The 15,319-nt window shown below is 36.5% G+C and overlaps 1 protein-coding gene across 10 annotated transcripts in view; it reads right to left on the bottom strand.

Moving 5' to 3' along the window:
• The window catches only part of NPAS3 (neuronal PAS domain protein 3), a 613,991-nt gene that overhangs the window by 515,778 nt on the left and 82,894 nt on the right, over positions 1-15,319 (bottom strand). For 6 of the 10 annotated variants that reach the window (XM_068684450.1, XM_068684454.1, XM_068684451.1 and 3 more), the window contains one exon: positions 13,326-13,415. The exons of the other annotated variants lie outside the window; for them this stretch is intronic. In XM_068684450.1, the coding sequence (XP_068540551.1) occupies positions 13,326-13,415 (90 nt within the window). The remainder of the gene's footprint in view (positions 1-13,325; positions 13,416-15,319) is intronic. 10 annotated transcript variants of the gene reach the window in all.

Genomic DNA, 15,319 nt, shown 5'->3' with positions numbered 1-15,319 from the left:
TGATTTTCATTATTCCAAACCTGCTTCCATTGAAAAAACCCACACCACTGAAAAAAACATGTCAAAATGTACATGTAATAGCATGACAGTTCATTCTACCACAATTTTTTTTTTCTTCACCAGTGCGGTAAATTACAGTTCTGACCTAAATTCTCATGTTTACTGAGTGGATTGTTTACTACCATATAATAAACATTGTAACACCAGTATTTATCTTTTAACTAGTATTTTTGAATCCCTTGCATCTGAGATCATAATCAAATTACACAGTACAGTTCTCCAATTACCTCCCTGGTTCATTATATTTACCTGTTTTTCCCTGGCAGACGCTGTCTGCAGTGCCATCTGGAATGCATACTGTGGACTCCTGAACACAAGCCTCAAGCCAGGGGAAACGAGGTACATCATTGAAAGTGATGGGCACATTAAAAACAGTATCAGGCACTAATCTACCCAAGTACCCCTGATAGCACTACAGTGTGCTGGTGTGCCTGCCATAATGAACAATGACCTCCAGCCTCTGGAAGACGGGTAAGTAACTGGGTAAGTAACAGTCAGTGCAGCCAATGACAGAGGATGCTATAGGGTAGCCATAAGTAAATAAGAATATTGATTAGATGTGGGGAGACTTTCAGTATCAAAACTGAAATATGAAGTTGGAAAAAAACCCACTAATTTCCTGTTTACAGTTACTACTCCATTTGTTCTAAAACATAACTTCCTGTTCTTGATGTCATATTGCCTTTATGCAATATGCAGCACCCATATGAACTCCAACTATGTTCTTTATTCTAATGCAGATGTAAAATTTTGCTTAAACACAGCAAGTGGCTGATACTTGCACACATTGCTTAGATGAGCTTGTGGAGAAAGATAATATACCAGATAATATAACAGATATATATATATATATATATATATATATATATGATGTAACAGATAATATAAGAAATTGCATCTCAAAATGAGTTTTAATACATTTCCCAGAATCTCCTCTTATAAAATATCTACGCATAAACAGATGAGCCTTATACCACATCTAACACTTAGAACATGCAGGAAAACTACTCTTAGAGCACAGGAGCATAAACAAAGCTTTACTTCCAAGGGCCTGACATTGAAAAGCTAGGAGCATTATCATAAAATGTTAATTTCAAACATCCTAAGAGCACACACAGACAGGAGTGAACACCACGCATCAGAACTGTAGTGTTCTCCAGTAGCAAGAAAAAGAAAGCAAGAAGCCTCCCACTTACAACCTTGAGTATATTGCTGCCACGCCATCAAGACTTGTAGTTAGACACTTGGAAGGGCTGTATGGCAAGGGCCAGCTATCCACTAAAAAAAATGCTTGGGCAAACTGGACCAGGGAAGGACTTCACCTCCTTAAGCTGTCTCTGAGAAAAAGGGTACTTATCCTTATAAAAGCCAGAGTATTAAAGGGTCAGCCAATTCCCATATAAAATTATCTGAACAGCAATGAAGTATGTTTATTCACCTTTCTTATGAATTCTTAAAAGATCCAGATACAAGAAGAGTCTTTTCTCAATTTGAGGGAGATGAGCTTGTTTTCAACTTAAAATAGAAAGCAACTGGTGTTAACTAGGAAAGAGAAGAGAGCAATTCACTAGTCTGACCAACACTGCTTGGACTATTTTAACTCTTTGGAGTGGGCATTGCTGCAAGGATACAAAGTAACTGAACAAAAGAAAATCAATTTGAAACATAAAAAAAGTCAGGAAAGTAAATCTAATTGCTGATATTCAGAAATGCATTTCATTCCATTTAGTGGCAGTGTCGATATTTAGATTTCAGTGTAACCTCTAAGCAATAACCTAGGCCTGGAGTGGTTGATTTGCTCACATTTTGATATCTCACAAAAGGTCTGTTTATAATTTGTAAGTATTCTTGGGGAAGTAGGTGAGGGGGAAAGCATCAACACTGAAAAAAACTACCCAATGAGGTTGCTTTGACCTGTTTGGTAAACATAACAGATTTTTGCCTGTTACACAGTACCATCCTCCCATAAGATATGGATCTACCAGCTGTGAATTTTACAGCCATTCAGTAGCACGTTTTTATGGATGATTATCTGATGCTATGCCTTTCTAGCAATTTCAATGCCACAGTTACCATTGATGCTGATGCACAGTCTGGATACATGCCTGATGCTCCCCAGGGTGATATGAATCAGAACTGCCTCTGTCGGTCATGCTGGGTCCAGCATGTTACATAACTGTCATCAGTAATCAAGCAGCAATGCAGCGATTCTAAAAGCATGCTGCTACCCCTGGAAGCCAGAAAGCCTCCTGCTATGATAGCCATGAAATGCTCTCTTAGTTATAAGATCTAGGTGTTGCCCAAAGCAAGCAGCAAGGCATTGTGTCTTACTAGGATATGATCATTAGGTTTCTCACTTCAATTTTGATTGATGGGGTGAAAAAGCTCAGAGTATTCTCTGGAAAGGTTTTTTTTTTTTTTTTTAAAATAGCATTTGACTTCAATGCAAAGGAGTTCAACCATGTGAGATTTCATATGGATAGTATTGTCATAGTTAATCAGGTAGGTCACAGCATCAGGAGGATTCTACGAAGACCAAAAATAAAATACATGAAACTACTAAGAAGATTAGGTTTCTCAGCCTTAATTCAAGTCTACAACAAAATGATAGAAAGTGATCTCAAGTGTTAGGAAAAAGAAAAATGAAAAATTTGATTGATTTTTAAACATGCTACAGCTCAAGTTTCTTTATCCCAATGATGATTCACCACAAGTCACATAAAAAAATCACATCCCTTCATATCCTACAAGAGGAGACTTATTTTGATCTACATTAGGAGCACTTCACCAACAGAGCAATTTTGGAACACCACTGTGGCAAAGACTTTGCATGTAAACTATATCAGCAAAGGTTTGCTTTATACCCACACAAGAAAAAACATCCGTTATTAGCAATACAAGCAATTATCAGTAAAATAACAGTTACAGAAGTAAAACAATACATGCTATACAGGTTTCTACTGATACAACTTGGTTGAAGTGGGACACTACACCACTTAGATATCTTTGACTAAGCTACACCAACATATACTATAGATTGTATTTTCCTTTTTAAATTAAAATCTCTGAACCAAGATATTTAGTAAAATATCTTGATTCATTTTCTATTGCTCAATTCAACTTCCAAAGTTAGTAAGATGTCAACATCCTTTCTAGTACCCAAAAGGTAGAACATAACAGCAGGACAAAGAAAATCCTGTTAGACAAAGACTGTATGCTATACCAAAAGACAGTTATGAAACAAAGGCCAGAGACTGTGTAAACAGACTACACGTGAGATTTTTATTGAGTTATAATACCACAGCTTCTGTGTAAACATATTATAGGGTTTTCTGTAATTTTTACTATTTAGAAAACAAGGGAAATAAAGAGTATATGCTGCTACAGGTCTGAAGAGAGTTTTACATCTATTATATCATGTTTTCCTTTCTTCATTTATATCCCATTAAATGCAAAATAGAGTTTTCTAAGTAAGTTTCACAGCCAGACACACTTCTGGCTAAGTATTATTGCTGCTGACCATTAATATCTAAACAGGAAGAATCTGAGGCACCTTTTGTATTCATTGATCAGCACTGATCACCCCTTATACAGGTGACTGGCTGCCTCATCTACAGCCAAGCACAGAAACATCCATGACACTGTGGTGCTTCCACACATCGTGGCCTGAGCCCTCATGGCACTGTGCAGTGCAATCAGGTTACACAAGCTGGTTTACAGCTTGAAAGTTTGTGCTGTCTCCCTTCACCTCCCTTCGTACATGTGTCACAGTCACCAGCATAAAGTACTGACCAGAAATAGATTTTTCACTGTGGTGAATGCACCACAGCCTCTCCCTCCAGATAGGTTCATAGAATCACTAAGGGCTGGAAAAGACCTCCGAGATCATCTTGTCCAGCCATCCCCACTACCACCAGTGTAACACACTGAACCATGTCTTGAAGTACCATAACCAACCTTTTCTTAAACAACCCCCAAGGATGGTGACTCCCTGGATGAAGCAGCATACACAGTAGCTTCTAGGAGGCTACACACAAGGGAACAGTGTTAAGTGCTCTCTCCTCTAATGCTGTGATTACTTCGAGTCTTAAAGGCCATAACAGGTAGCCAAGTCCACCCAATAGTGAGGCCTACAGTTACCCACTAGGCACACAAGTTAGTCATTCCAGTTTTGCAAGAGGGTGGAAGACTGCACAGCACACATCTAGGCAAGGAGGCAATTGATCAGCACTGATAAACACAGCAGCCCAGAAACTCCACAAAAGCATTTAAGGGCCCTGGCTGTGATTCAGCTGCAGCGGAGCCACACTGCAGTGTCACAGCCAACTATGGACAGGTACATGAAATTAATTCATTCAACTGCTGCTTGGTTCCCCACAGTCCATTTAACTGACTTTTGTGCAGAGGTAAGGGAATTTCACCTTTTATATAAACACTGGAAAGACTTTACAAATTATTCCCAGTATACCACACATGCTCTAAATGGTGCAGCCTGATTAAACAGTACATGATACAGCATCTTAGACTACTCTGCATCACAGTCCTCAGTCTACAAGATGGCACAGACCCAACATGCTTCATGAAACTGTAAGAGGAAGTTCAATGCAACTATAACAGGAAAAGATATCTATTTTCATGAATCGCCTGTTACTCAATGAGCAGAAGACTGAGATATGACAGATTGATTAGCCAGTTCATAGTTACCAGAAATTAAAGGAAAATCCTAATATCATCTTTGATTTTATGGTACTGCAATGTTTTTTGTTCTTGTTTTTGACACTACAGAATTAGTTTTACACCTAAAGATAATTACACATTTTCACCTTCCTATTGCACTCACATGAAATACGCATTCCACTTTCACTCTTCCCCTAAAATCACTTGCTTTATTTTCAAAACCTTGTATGCGTGTGCGTGTATGTGCACATGAACATGGAACTAAGAAAAACATTTAAAATCTTTTTGTCCATATCTTTAAAAAGTATAACACAAGTCTTGTTTTTTGTAAACCAATTTGAGGTGATACATGCTTTGCTTTGCTAAATCTTTTTTCCTCACTAAAGCAGCTTTTTTTCCTCTTAGATGGAAAACATCAGCATAAAGTAGCATTACCAAATGCTACTCATTTCTCAAAGTATTCTAGCAAGAATTCAACAGTTTTGTCATATATAAGCCAGAAGTTTAGTGATATTTCTGCATCTGAATGTGAAATATGAGTTATGCCACTTTTCTACCATGAAGCTCTACAGCTAGGTGGTAGAATTAATGACTGAACAACTTAAGCCTTAAACAGAATCAAGTGCTATGCAGGTCTAAAGTTGCCAACCTCACTAAATATATATATATATATATATATATATATATAATTTTTTTATTATTATTTATTTATTTTTACAAATCAGAGCACAATTTTGAGGTTTATTCTATGAAACCCTTTTGGAAGCAGGGGAAGTGACAGAAGAAGAATGGAGGACAAAAATAACTAAAAAGTAATTTCTGGTAAAACTCTGAACCTGTTTCAATAATTTTTTTTTTTTAATTTTTTTTTTAACATTTCATTAAATAATTCTCTGGTTGTTTGACAGCAGATCTACTTCTAAATGAAAGCATCATTTGGAAATAAAAAAAATGTTTAGGAAGAAAACATGAAAGGTTTCCAGTTTTCCAAAAGCCACCTCTTTGAACTCCTTTTTGCATGAACACATTCTTTTAATTTGCTAACCATCTGCAAATAACCCAGTTTTCTTTTCCAGAAAGAGATTTTTTTTTTAAGAGTGATTTTTTTTAGAGTGAATTTTAGAGTGAATTAGCCATCACTACAAATGCACAAATTTTCAAGGGAGAATTGTCTCCTGTATCTCAGCAGCATCTCTATGCAAAATAGACCTTACATTACTTTGAAGAAGGGCTGCTGTCACCTCATACTGCTAAAAGTAACACATGCTCATGGCTCACTGCCCCATTTGGTTGCAACTCATCAGTGCCAACAGCCCTAATTTGCTTCCCAGCCATTATGACCAACAGCTCTGAAATATGAATTAGACCTACCAAGTACTCCACACAGGGAAAGAGCTCCTTGAATCCTTTATTCCCTACAGAGTACCCATACATGAGAATAAATCAGTGATATGAAAGAAAAAATCCATCCCAGTAAAATTTGCAGATGACACAAAAGATAAAATGGTAAATACCAAGGAGTTGTCAGTTCTACAGATTGCATAGCAGCCTGGGCTCACTTGAGTAAGATGTTTTAATATAGCAGAGCACAAATTTCTCTGTCTAGTAACTAAGAACACAGATTCCAGATAAAGGCAATATAATTACCAAGAAAGGGGTGTATGGATGATGGTAATTTAATTAACATTAGCATACAGTGTAATGCCTTGTCTAGTGCCACAAATGCAATCCTTTGATATACACAATTAAACACTGGGTAGCAACAGGTCTGTGTCACCAATGCAGAACCACAATCGTTGTTTCAAACTGCATGCAAGAAGGTTGTACTGTTTTGTATCTAGAATCCTTGAGTACTAGCAAAAGAACAACCAGTGGACTACACCAGTATTTAAACTAGGAAGACTGAAGACAGCTGCAAAGAGGTGTTCAGACTCTAGACAAATTGCCTTGCTAAGAACAAGAGTGGAAACCTCTGTCAAAGGGAAGGATAGAAGGTCAATTGGTTACTCTATGAGTATCTAAATGCACAGGGGAAGAACTGAAGAACATCATGATTATTAAAGGATTCTTCAACTGCTTAATGCTGGATTTGGTAAGTTTCTGCTACCAAAAGGAAAACTTCTGAATAATGTAAGGTAACAGTACTTAATTGAAATGGTAACTAACAGTAAACACAGTTCAGCTAAAGAAAGGCAGGATTTACTTTCACTGTTCTTATAATCAGTATTTTCCTTCTAAAAAGGAGCCAGAAGTTGCAGGATTCTGTTAGTTATCTTGTACTGTTCTTCGAAATCAAGAAAATTGCAAAAAGCTGGAGCTCCGCCTTTCAAATGGATACATAAAATGATCCATGATACCTTTGTTACTGATATCTATGGCTTTCACATATAAACTAAACGCAGGTATTTGGCTTTTAATACTTTGTGGAAAAAAAAAATCCTAGCTGTGGAATGAATGTACAAATTGCTGGTAAATGAAATGTATTGCTCTTGCTCACTGTTTTCCCAAGCAATATTTTGGGCATGCTAGATATTAATATTTCTTTATTTGTGTAAAGCAAAGAATTACTGAAAGAGCATAGGAGAACTGAACCCTTGCTGAATACAGAGTACCTCGGTAACTGATAATTTGAATTGATCTTTCCATTACTGAAACCAGTAGCATAACTCAAAACAACTTTCAGAACTGGAATTAAAATGAAATGCAAGAACCATTTCCATAGACTATCAAAAACATATCTTAACAGGGAATTAGCAGACAATATTTTATTCAAAGGGTGTGGTCACAGGACCTGACAACCCAGCCAGTTTAACATGGATTGCATGCAAGCAAGCAAAAGGTAATTGTCTAATTGGTCAATTGACCAATATTAAATTCACCTCAGGAGTTAACTCAGAATAGATATTACAATTAGACACTGCAAAGCTTAAGTGAATCTTCAAAATCTGTATTGAACTGTAAACTGAATGGGATTTTGTAAACCTGAATAATGTGGCCCTGTATTATTCAGTGGAAAAAAATCAGGTAACCTTTATGCGTCTCCCATTCTCTATTCAAAGTACATTCCACTAATCTCAGAGAGATTTAAAACCAGTGCAATATCGATGTCGTAATAGTAGAAGTATGATAAAATTTGTTATTGAAAAGTTATGTTTGAGTGCTGTTCTCTTAAATGCTCCAATCAGCCAAGGATTAGATGTTCAACTTAATGCTAGCCAAGTGATCGTTAATCATTTTAAAGTGGCACAGCTAATCTCATTTCATAACCAGAGAAAGCCCACTCATATTCAACATGCAAGATGACATAGGCTCACTTCTGGACGTGTTTTAAACTCAGTTGAAGACTTCCTTTTTTTTGCTGAAAAAGACATCTAGAACAACCCAGCATAAAAACCCTACAGATATGCTCAAAACTACACAAAGGTGAAAGCAAAACTAGGCAGCTATAAAAGGGGTAAAAATTTTGCTATAGAGAGTTCCTAGAGAGAGGCTAATAAGAACCAGTAGATTTGTATTGACAGGCCTGTTGCATGAGTTAGCAGTGGCTTCTTTTACAGATACTAATAAATAATGAATTAAGGTTATTAGATTTTAAACTAATATATTGTAAGAAGAGGTTAGAGAGAACACCACCCTAAAGACAGATCTACTGTGCAAGACAGAATCACAGAATTTCTAGGTTGGAAGAGACCTCAAGATCATAGAGTCCAACCTCTGACCTAACACTAACAGTCCCCACTAAACCATATCCCTAAGCTCTTCATCTAAACGTCTTTTAAAGACTTCCAGGGATGGTGACTCCACCACTTCCCTGGGCAGCTTGTTCCAATGTCTAACAACCCTTTCGGTAAAAAAGTTCTTCCTAAGATCCAACCTAAAACTTCCCTGGACAAAGACAAAGGCCTTTGCCTTTACTAAAGCAGGTGAAATGAAATAGCACATAATGCAGTATGAAAATGTGTTGTCTAGCAGGGCCACAAGATTTCATGGGCATGTAAATCAATTTTTTGTTTTATCCATTTCATAAATTATCCTTAATTTAAACTTAAGAGGCTGACAAGAATGGTTTAGTCTTGCACATCCTTTTCTCAGTTGTGCAAATATTTACAGGTTTTGAGCCATCAAGGTAGCTTATTTAGTCTGGCAAGGTTGGATATTTCAAGCATTTACAGGCTCATGATGATAATGTATATATGAACAAGCCATACCTTCCAGGACAAACTGCTCCTCTTCTTACACTGAAATCAGTAAGACTTCTGTTCTATGCTCATTTCAGTAATTTGCAGAGAAATGAAGGGAAAAAGAGCTAATAAAGCCACAGATGTATTTCCACAACTTAAGTAAGTGAGGTGTTTTCCTTGCATGTTTACTCCATGCTCTTGATTTCAGAAAAAATACATTGCTGCAGAACTCTTTCCTATTCTTTGTTTTCCTCTGGAAAAGAGACATGACCTTAAGCTTGCTTTATATAGACAGGAAGAAATGAAGAAGAAATGATGCTTCCACCATTGCTTTGGAGGTAGTACAGAACAGCCACCAAATGGGGAATTTCACCCTCACAATCCAGATAATACTCTGAAGGGCCACTTTATGAATAGAACAACTTCAAGGAGAAGAACAAATAACTGAGATATCCTCTGCTTGTACACAACCGAAACTCCCTACAGACAAAAAAGAAAAAAACATACTTTTCTTGACAAGCCATTATTCCTTGTAATTCAGCAACAAACATAACTGGAGCATGTGCAGAGAGATGCACCATCTCTGGAGATCTTCTACCCAGACTTTGTTCTCTATTTGACACTCCATAAAGTTGAACAAGAGTGCAAAACGTAAGTGTCTCAGCAAACAAAAGAAAGGATTTTCAAACTGGACAAGAGGGAAAAACCTTGGCAGCTTGGTTGCATTTTCTTCTCAGTTCTAGTTGACTATTTCTTTTTATTGTCAATTTTGTTTGACACCACAAAGAAGCTGGACATTCCTGGCTACAGCTGTGTGGAGTGAAAATGGAAAAAAAAAAGGGGAAATATGGACTGCCAAATTCCAGGGCAGTAACTGATAGGTTTCTGTTTTTACTGCCATAGCTCAAGACATGTAATCTACTTCAAAAACCACAGTGGTGAAGTCTTATTATAAAAAATTGTGGTGTGTTGGTCATTACCACAAGCAAAAGCAGAAACAAATTGCAATTGTTCTCAAATTTTAGAGCTTTTAAAAATATTTATTTACATTTACAGCCACCTCAAAAAACATAGGCCCATAGCAACCAAGGTGACAGACAAGGGAAGGGGAAATCTTTTGTTTGGATTTTGGGAAGGGTGTGAGGCACATCGGCTTTTGCAACAGTATATTCCACTCTGTTCCAGGTGGTATATCTAGTGGCATCTATAAGACCAAACTGTAAGTTAAATAAATAGCCTAGAGTGATTCACACTAACACATTCAATACACATGAAATAGACAAAATATTATCTCATGTAATCATTGGACCAACTCCTCAGGGATGTTGCAGTAAAAAATCTGCAATTATTTTCCTCAAGTAAAATGCTTTAACTAACCTAAAACTTTAAGAACTCTTAAAAACATTAGTGCTAGTACATACCAGAAATAAAGTTTAATAAGTTACTTCTCAGAAAACATTTGGGGAAGTATTTCTGGAGTGGAAGGTCGGGGCACGATCCTTTCAGATTTTTACAGAAAGGATCAGAATATCTTGATTTAAATTGCTAAGTAGCTTCACACAAAATATCTTTAATAGGTAGGCAGTTAAGCATAAATCTGAAGTAGGCTCTCAGCATAGCAGCATAATATTTTTTTTTCCATTTAAAAATGTGGGGGGGAGGGAGAAGGAAGAAATAAAAACCCTGTAAGGAAGCTCCATTATAAAAGAAGTTGAAGAGTCCCATCATCAAAAACAAACAAGCATTCTCAGCATGTACAATCTGCACAGACTGAAGTTCAGCAAGTGGTTATACCACAAGAGAACCAGAATTAAAAAAAAAAAAGAAAGATTAAATAACTCTGAACAACTTCAGGAACTATAAAGAACCTTAAGATACTTCCAAAGTAACACAAGTTACCAGTTTCCATAGATATATTTGTCAGGTATATGATAATATTCTCCAGTTTAAAGTTAAGTGGAGTCTAGTACAGCCCACAACATAGCTCTGGAAGACCACTGCACTTGAATGCTGCCTGGGTTCACAGCCAGATACCCTGCTAGGATTGGCACCCCACACTGAGCCTCCTGCTGCTTTTCAGTGCCTGCCACTGCTGTGCTGCCCCAAGCAGTTTGAAGCTACTGGTATCATGACTACCTAAGCTGCAGTCCTATCTGCAACAGCAGTGAACAGCAGTGTGTAGGTGAGTAAATATTACTTCACACACAGTTGTCTCATACCAAAAGTTCACATTTGTCTTGCAGCACTGAAGTATAAGCTTTAAAATGTCACTAATACACCTTGATTCTGTTATGGTTGTTAAACAAGTTGATGAAAACTTCTCACTAAAACTTTTATATCATTGGAAATAAATTACCATGGGAAAAAGTACCAAAAACATCCATTGGAAAGAATACAAAGAATGACTCAGAGAACTTAAATAGCACTGAAGTACCACCAAGTGGGAAACTCCACTAATCAAAAAGCACTCTTTTCTGTAGAAAGACAGCCCTTAGTTTTCAAAAAATAATCTATGCTTTCACCTCACTTGTGGAACTGGTCAGTAGTACTTAAACCAATTCACATTAGGAATTTCAGGTTGTGACAAAACAGGTATCAATCAGAACTGCCTCATTGCCTGTCCAAATTTTTGCCTTTTGGGGGAGTTGAATTTGCCATTGAGGGTGGCAGGGAGATCTATTTAGCCAATACCTATTTGCTACTATATATGTACCTGTAAGTGAACATCTACTACCCTATTTTGTGGTCAGCACTGCTAACTGTTTTAACCATACTGACTACAAAGTCTACCTAATTTCAAATATTAAGATAAACAGCTATTCTGCATCACTATATTTCGCACTCATAACAAACTGTTCCAAGGTCTGATTTCTACAAAGTTTTAAAATCTTTTGGTTGTTCTAAAACCTGATATAAATAGTATACAACAAATCCATTTTTAAACATTTGAACAAATGAATACATTTTTATGATTACTGAACTTAAATTGCAAGAAAAGTACAATCATAAAAGTTAAGCTCTATGCTGACGTTTACAGTCCCACTAACAGACTGCTTAAATTACCCTGGACACTGCTTATTTGCAGACTAAGATAGGAAAAACAAAAATGTAAAAAATATTTATAAATTGATGTTTAGCACAAATATCTCACACCAAAAGTAGGTATGAACACAAGAAGCCAAGCCAATATTCAGACTTCCATTTTGGCTCAAAGTTATATTAATGCTAAAATTATATTCATAAATCTAGATTTCTCTTTATCCTCTCACTTCCCTAAACCAAAATGATACCCTTGATTTACTCAAAAGCACCAGTTACTTAATGTGTTTATGGTGTTACCTAATATATATATACACACACACCGAAAATTTCACAAAACAACAGTACATTATGGAATAAGATTGGATGAGAATGTGACCTGAAAAACTATGAGTATGATGACCTTACTGAAGAAACATTTTGTTCCAATGCAAGTACAACTGACATTTAGAAGCTAATGGTTGTGTTTTTTTTTAATGGTCTGTCATACACAAGAAAATAGTAATAGTGAAAAAAATAAGGATATAGTTGGAATATGAAAAATAAACACCAAGTGACAGAAAGCTTCAAAATTCAGTAAGATTACAGAAAACTCAGAATGCATTTGCAATATATTAATACAAAATCATTTATATCTGTAAATATATACTTTTAAATTCTACGTAAAAGTGTTATTAAATCCTTACTGCAGTGAAATATAAACTTTACTGATAGATTGCAGAAGAAACATAAGTAAGCATGTTACAGTTGCCTGCCCACAGTAACAGCACTTTTGTCAGAAGCTCCAGTAACAATCTTTAGTTACACACAAAAGTGGGCTCTGTTAGGGCAGTGGACAAAGGCAAATGACTGCAAAGCAAGAGGACTCAACTTCAATTTAACTGTCCTGTAAGGTACATACTAATTAGCTGCAAAGCTATGAAATCCTAGCTAGCATGTTAAGTCTGCTACATGACAGTATAATTTGACTTCTTAAAGGATTATGCAAATTACAACTCATCATTCCATTACACGACTGAAAAAAAAGTGACAGCTAATTTATACATAACACACCTTTCAAATCCCTAAGATGTCAAGCACCTGTGCAATACATTTTGCTTAGATTTTCTAGTGTATACATTCTTGTTTATTGCACTGTACAGAAGCATACCTAAGATTTAGCAAAATCATAGGGTCTTTTATTTATTTGCTTTTTAGCTTTTAGAGCACAATCCCAAAGAATTAAACACCATATTTCTGTCCCTGCTTTAGAGGTTTTGTACATAAGCAGAGGTATAAGGTTTCAACGCGTGTAATTTCTGAATAGCGGGAGAGCACGAGCACTAAATGCACGAGCTAGATGCAAGACTCACACAGATTTCAACATACTTCTGGTAGGTAGATTCACAGTAGATTCCGTCATATCTGTAGATTTTCCTACATTCTGATTGGTTGGGCAGAGGATGCTGGACAGTTATTCTGTAGAGGCATCAAAAACAGATAGACATGACTAGAGATTCTCTACAGTTAACTGTAATGCAGGACAATCAGTATGTTGAAAGTGATTTACTTATATTCTTTGTAAGCATCTTTCTGATCTCTTTAAATCAACTGCCTTGTGCACATAACATCCAGAGCTTCCACTTTTCAAAAGTTGCACTGAGAGTAAACTAAACTTTGGTTCTCCACAAGAACGGTACTTTTCCACCCCCCACCATCAAATGAAAGGGGAAGTAGTAAAGAACTTTATAAACCAAACTGATATTTCACAAACTTTGTGTACATAAAATAGTGCTTATAAACTTGATAATTTATTGTTTAGTGTTGCAATCCTTGCTGAGGCAGGACATCCATTTATATTAGCAGGGAGTTTGTCCAGACAAAGACCAAATAACCCTCCAATTTAAAATGTCAACAGCAATTCACACATTTGCAAAGAACGAGGATGTTGTGGCATTAGGAGGACTGTGATTGAAGGTGCTCAGCACCATCTGAATAATGCCATATGTTCTCGGATTGAATGAAAAAAAATGAAAGTGATTGGCAGCAATCAGGAGGTGCGCAGCATCTTGTAAAATCAGGACCTAAAAGATTTGTCAATCATTCTATTATTTATCCCTCCCCAACTCCCTGTTAGCAGAAAATATAATTTGGCTATAAAAATTCAATGTTTTTAAAATATACTTGGGAATTGCACACAAAACAGTACCCACTAATTTCCTTTTTAATTTTTTTTAAATTTTTTTCCTCCCCTCTTCTCCTGAATATAAACACATTTTAGATTCCTTTGCTTCTTCCAGAAATACTTCTGTCTCTTTTAGTATAACAGGAGTTAAACTAAAGTATAGAACTGCAAAACTTATACAAATTTTTCAAATGTTGAATTTTAGGCTGTGAAAAATATTTAGGTATTCTTCTTACTACAAGATTTCTAATTATTTTTAACTATTAAGTATATATAGCTCTCAACTAGTCATTTAACAGTGTTAAACGTGTTTTAACAGTAATTTGATTGTGGAGGTATGATAAAGTGAACATAGGCAGCAACAAGCTTTGCAAAAAAAAATGGAAAGTTTTCTACTGTGGAAACTGAGGGCCTTCCTTAAGCCTGCGCCTACACAGAGTGGCAAGTACATGCATCTTCAAATCTTAACACAGCCCCATTCCCCTGATCATTTATATTGGAACCCTGACCACATACCCAATTTCCCTCCTCGGTACCCCATGTGTAGAAGGGAAGAGAGCAAGAGAGAAGACATGAGCAAACACACCTGCAAATCACAGGGCAGCCCTGGATTCCCTCATTAAGACATCACCAGAGAGGCTTACTTAATAGGATAATCAGGGCCTTTTAAGTTGGATCCCTTAGTGTACACCAAGGTATACAAAAACGAGTGGAGTATGCTAGACTGGGATTTACAACACAAGTACTATCCACAGGAGCCATGCAAGCTAGTAAAAATAAAAGTCTATAAGGAGGAAGTTTCTTCCATGCTGTTTCTGCCTCAGACACAAACCTCATTTCAAGTCACCCAGAAATACCTACATCAAAGCAAATTCAAGCCTCAAAAATCTTCAGAGTACAATCACAATAGCTGTCCCCATTCCAATTTCACACACCTCTCTTCTTTATTTGGAAGTGAAATAGTGAAATAAAGGGTGCTTTTTTTTTTTTTTTTTTTTTTGAACTGAGCTGGATGGCTAAAGCCTCAAGGACATGGTAGAGCCAGGCTTTCCCTATCTCTCAAACAGAGGAGTTTCACACACACATTCCCCTACAGCTCCAAAGATTACCCCGACTCCATGGTAATAACTGTTTCAGAGCACATGATATGCTGACTCCCTGTGCTAAAACAATACTAACTACAAATAAAAAAAATCAG

This window comes from Anas acuta, chromosome 5, assembly GCF_963932015.1.
Source record: "Anas acuta chromosome 5, bAnaAcu1.1, whole genome shotgun sequence".
Taxonomy (NCBI): Eukaryota; Metazoa; Chordata; class Aves; order Anseriformes; family Anatidae; genus Anas; species Anas acuta.
This window is presented reverse-complemented; position numbering and strand designations above follow the sequence as displayed.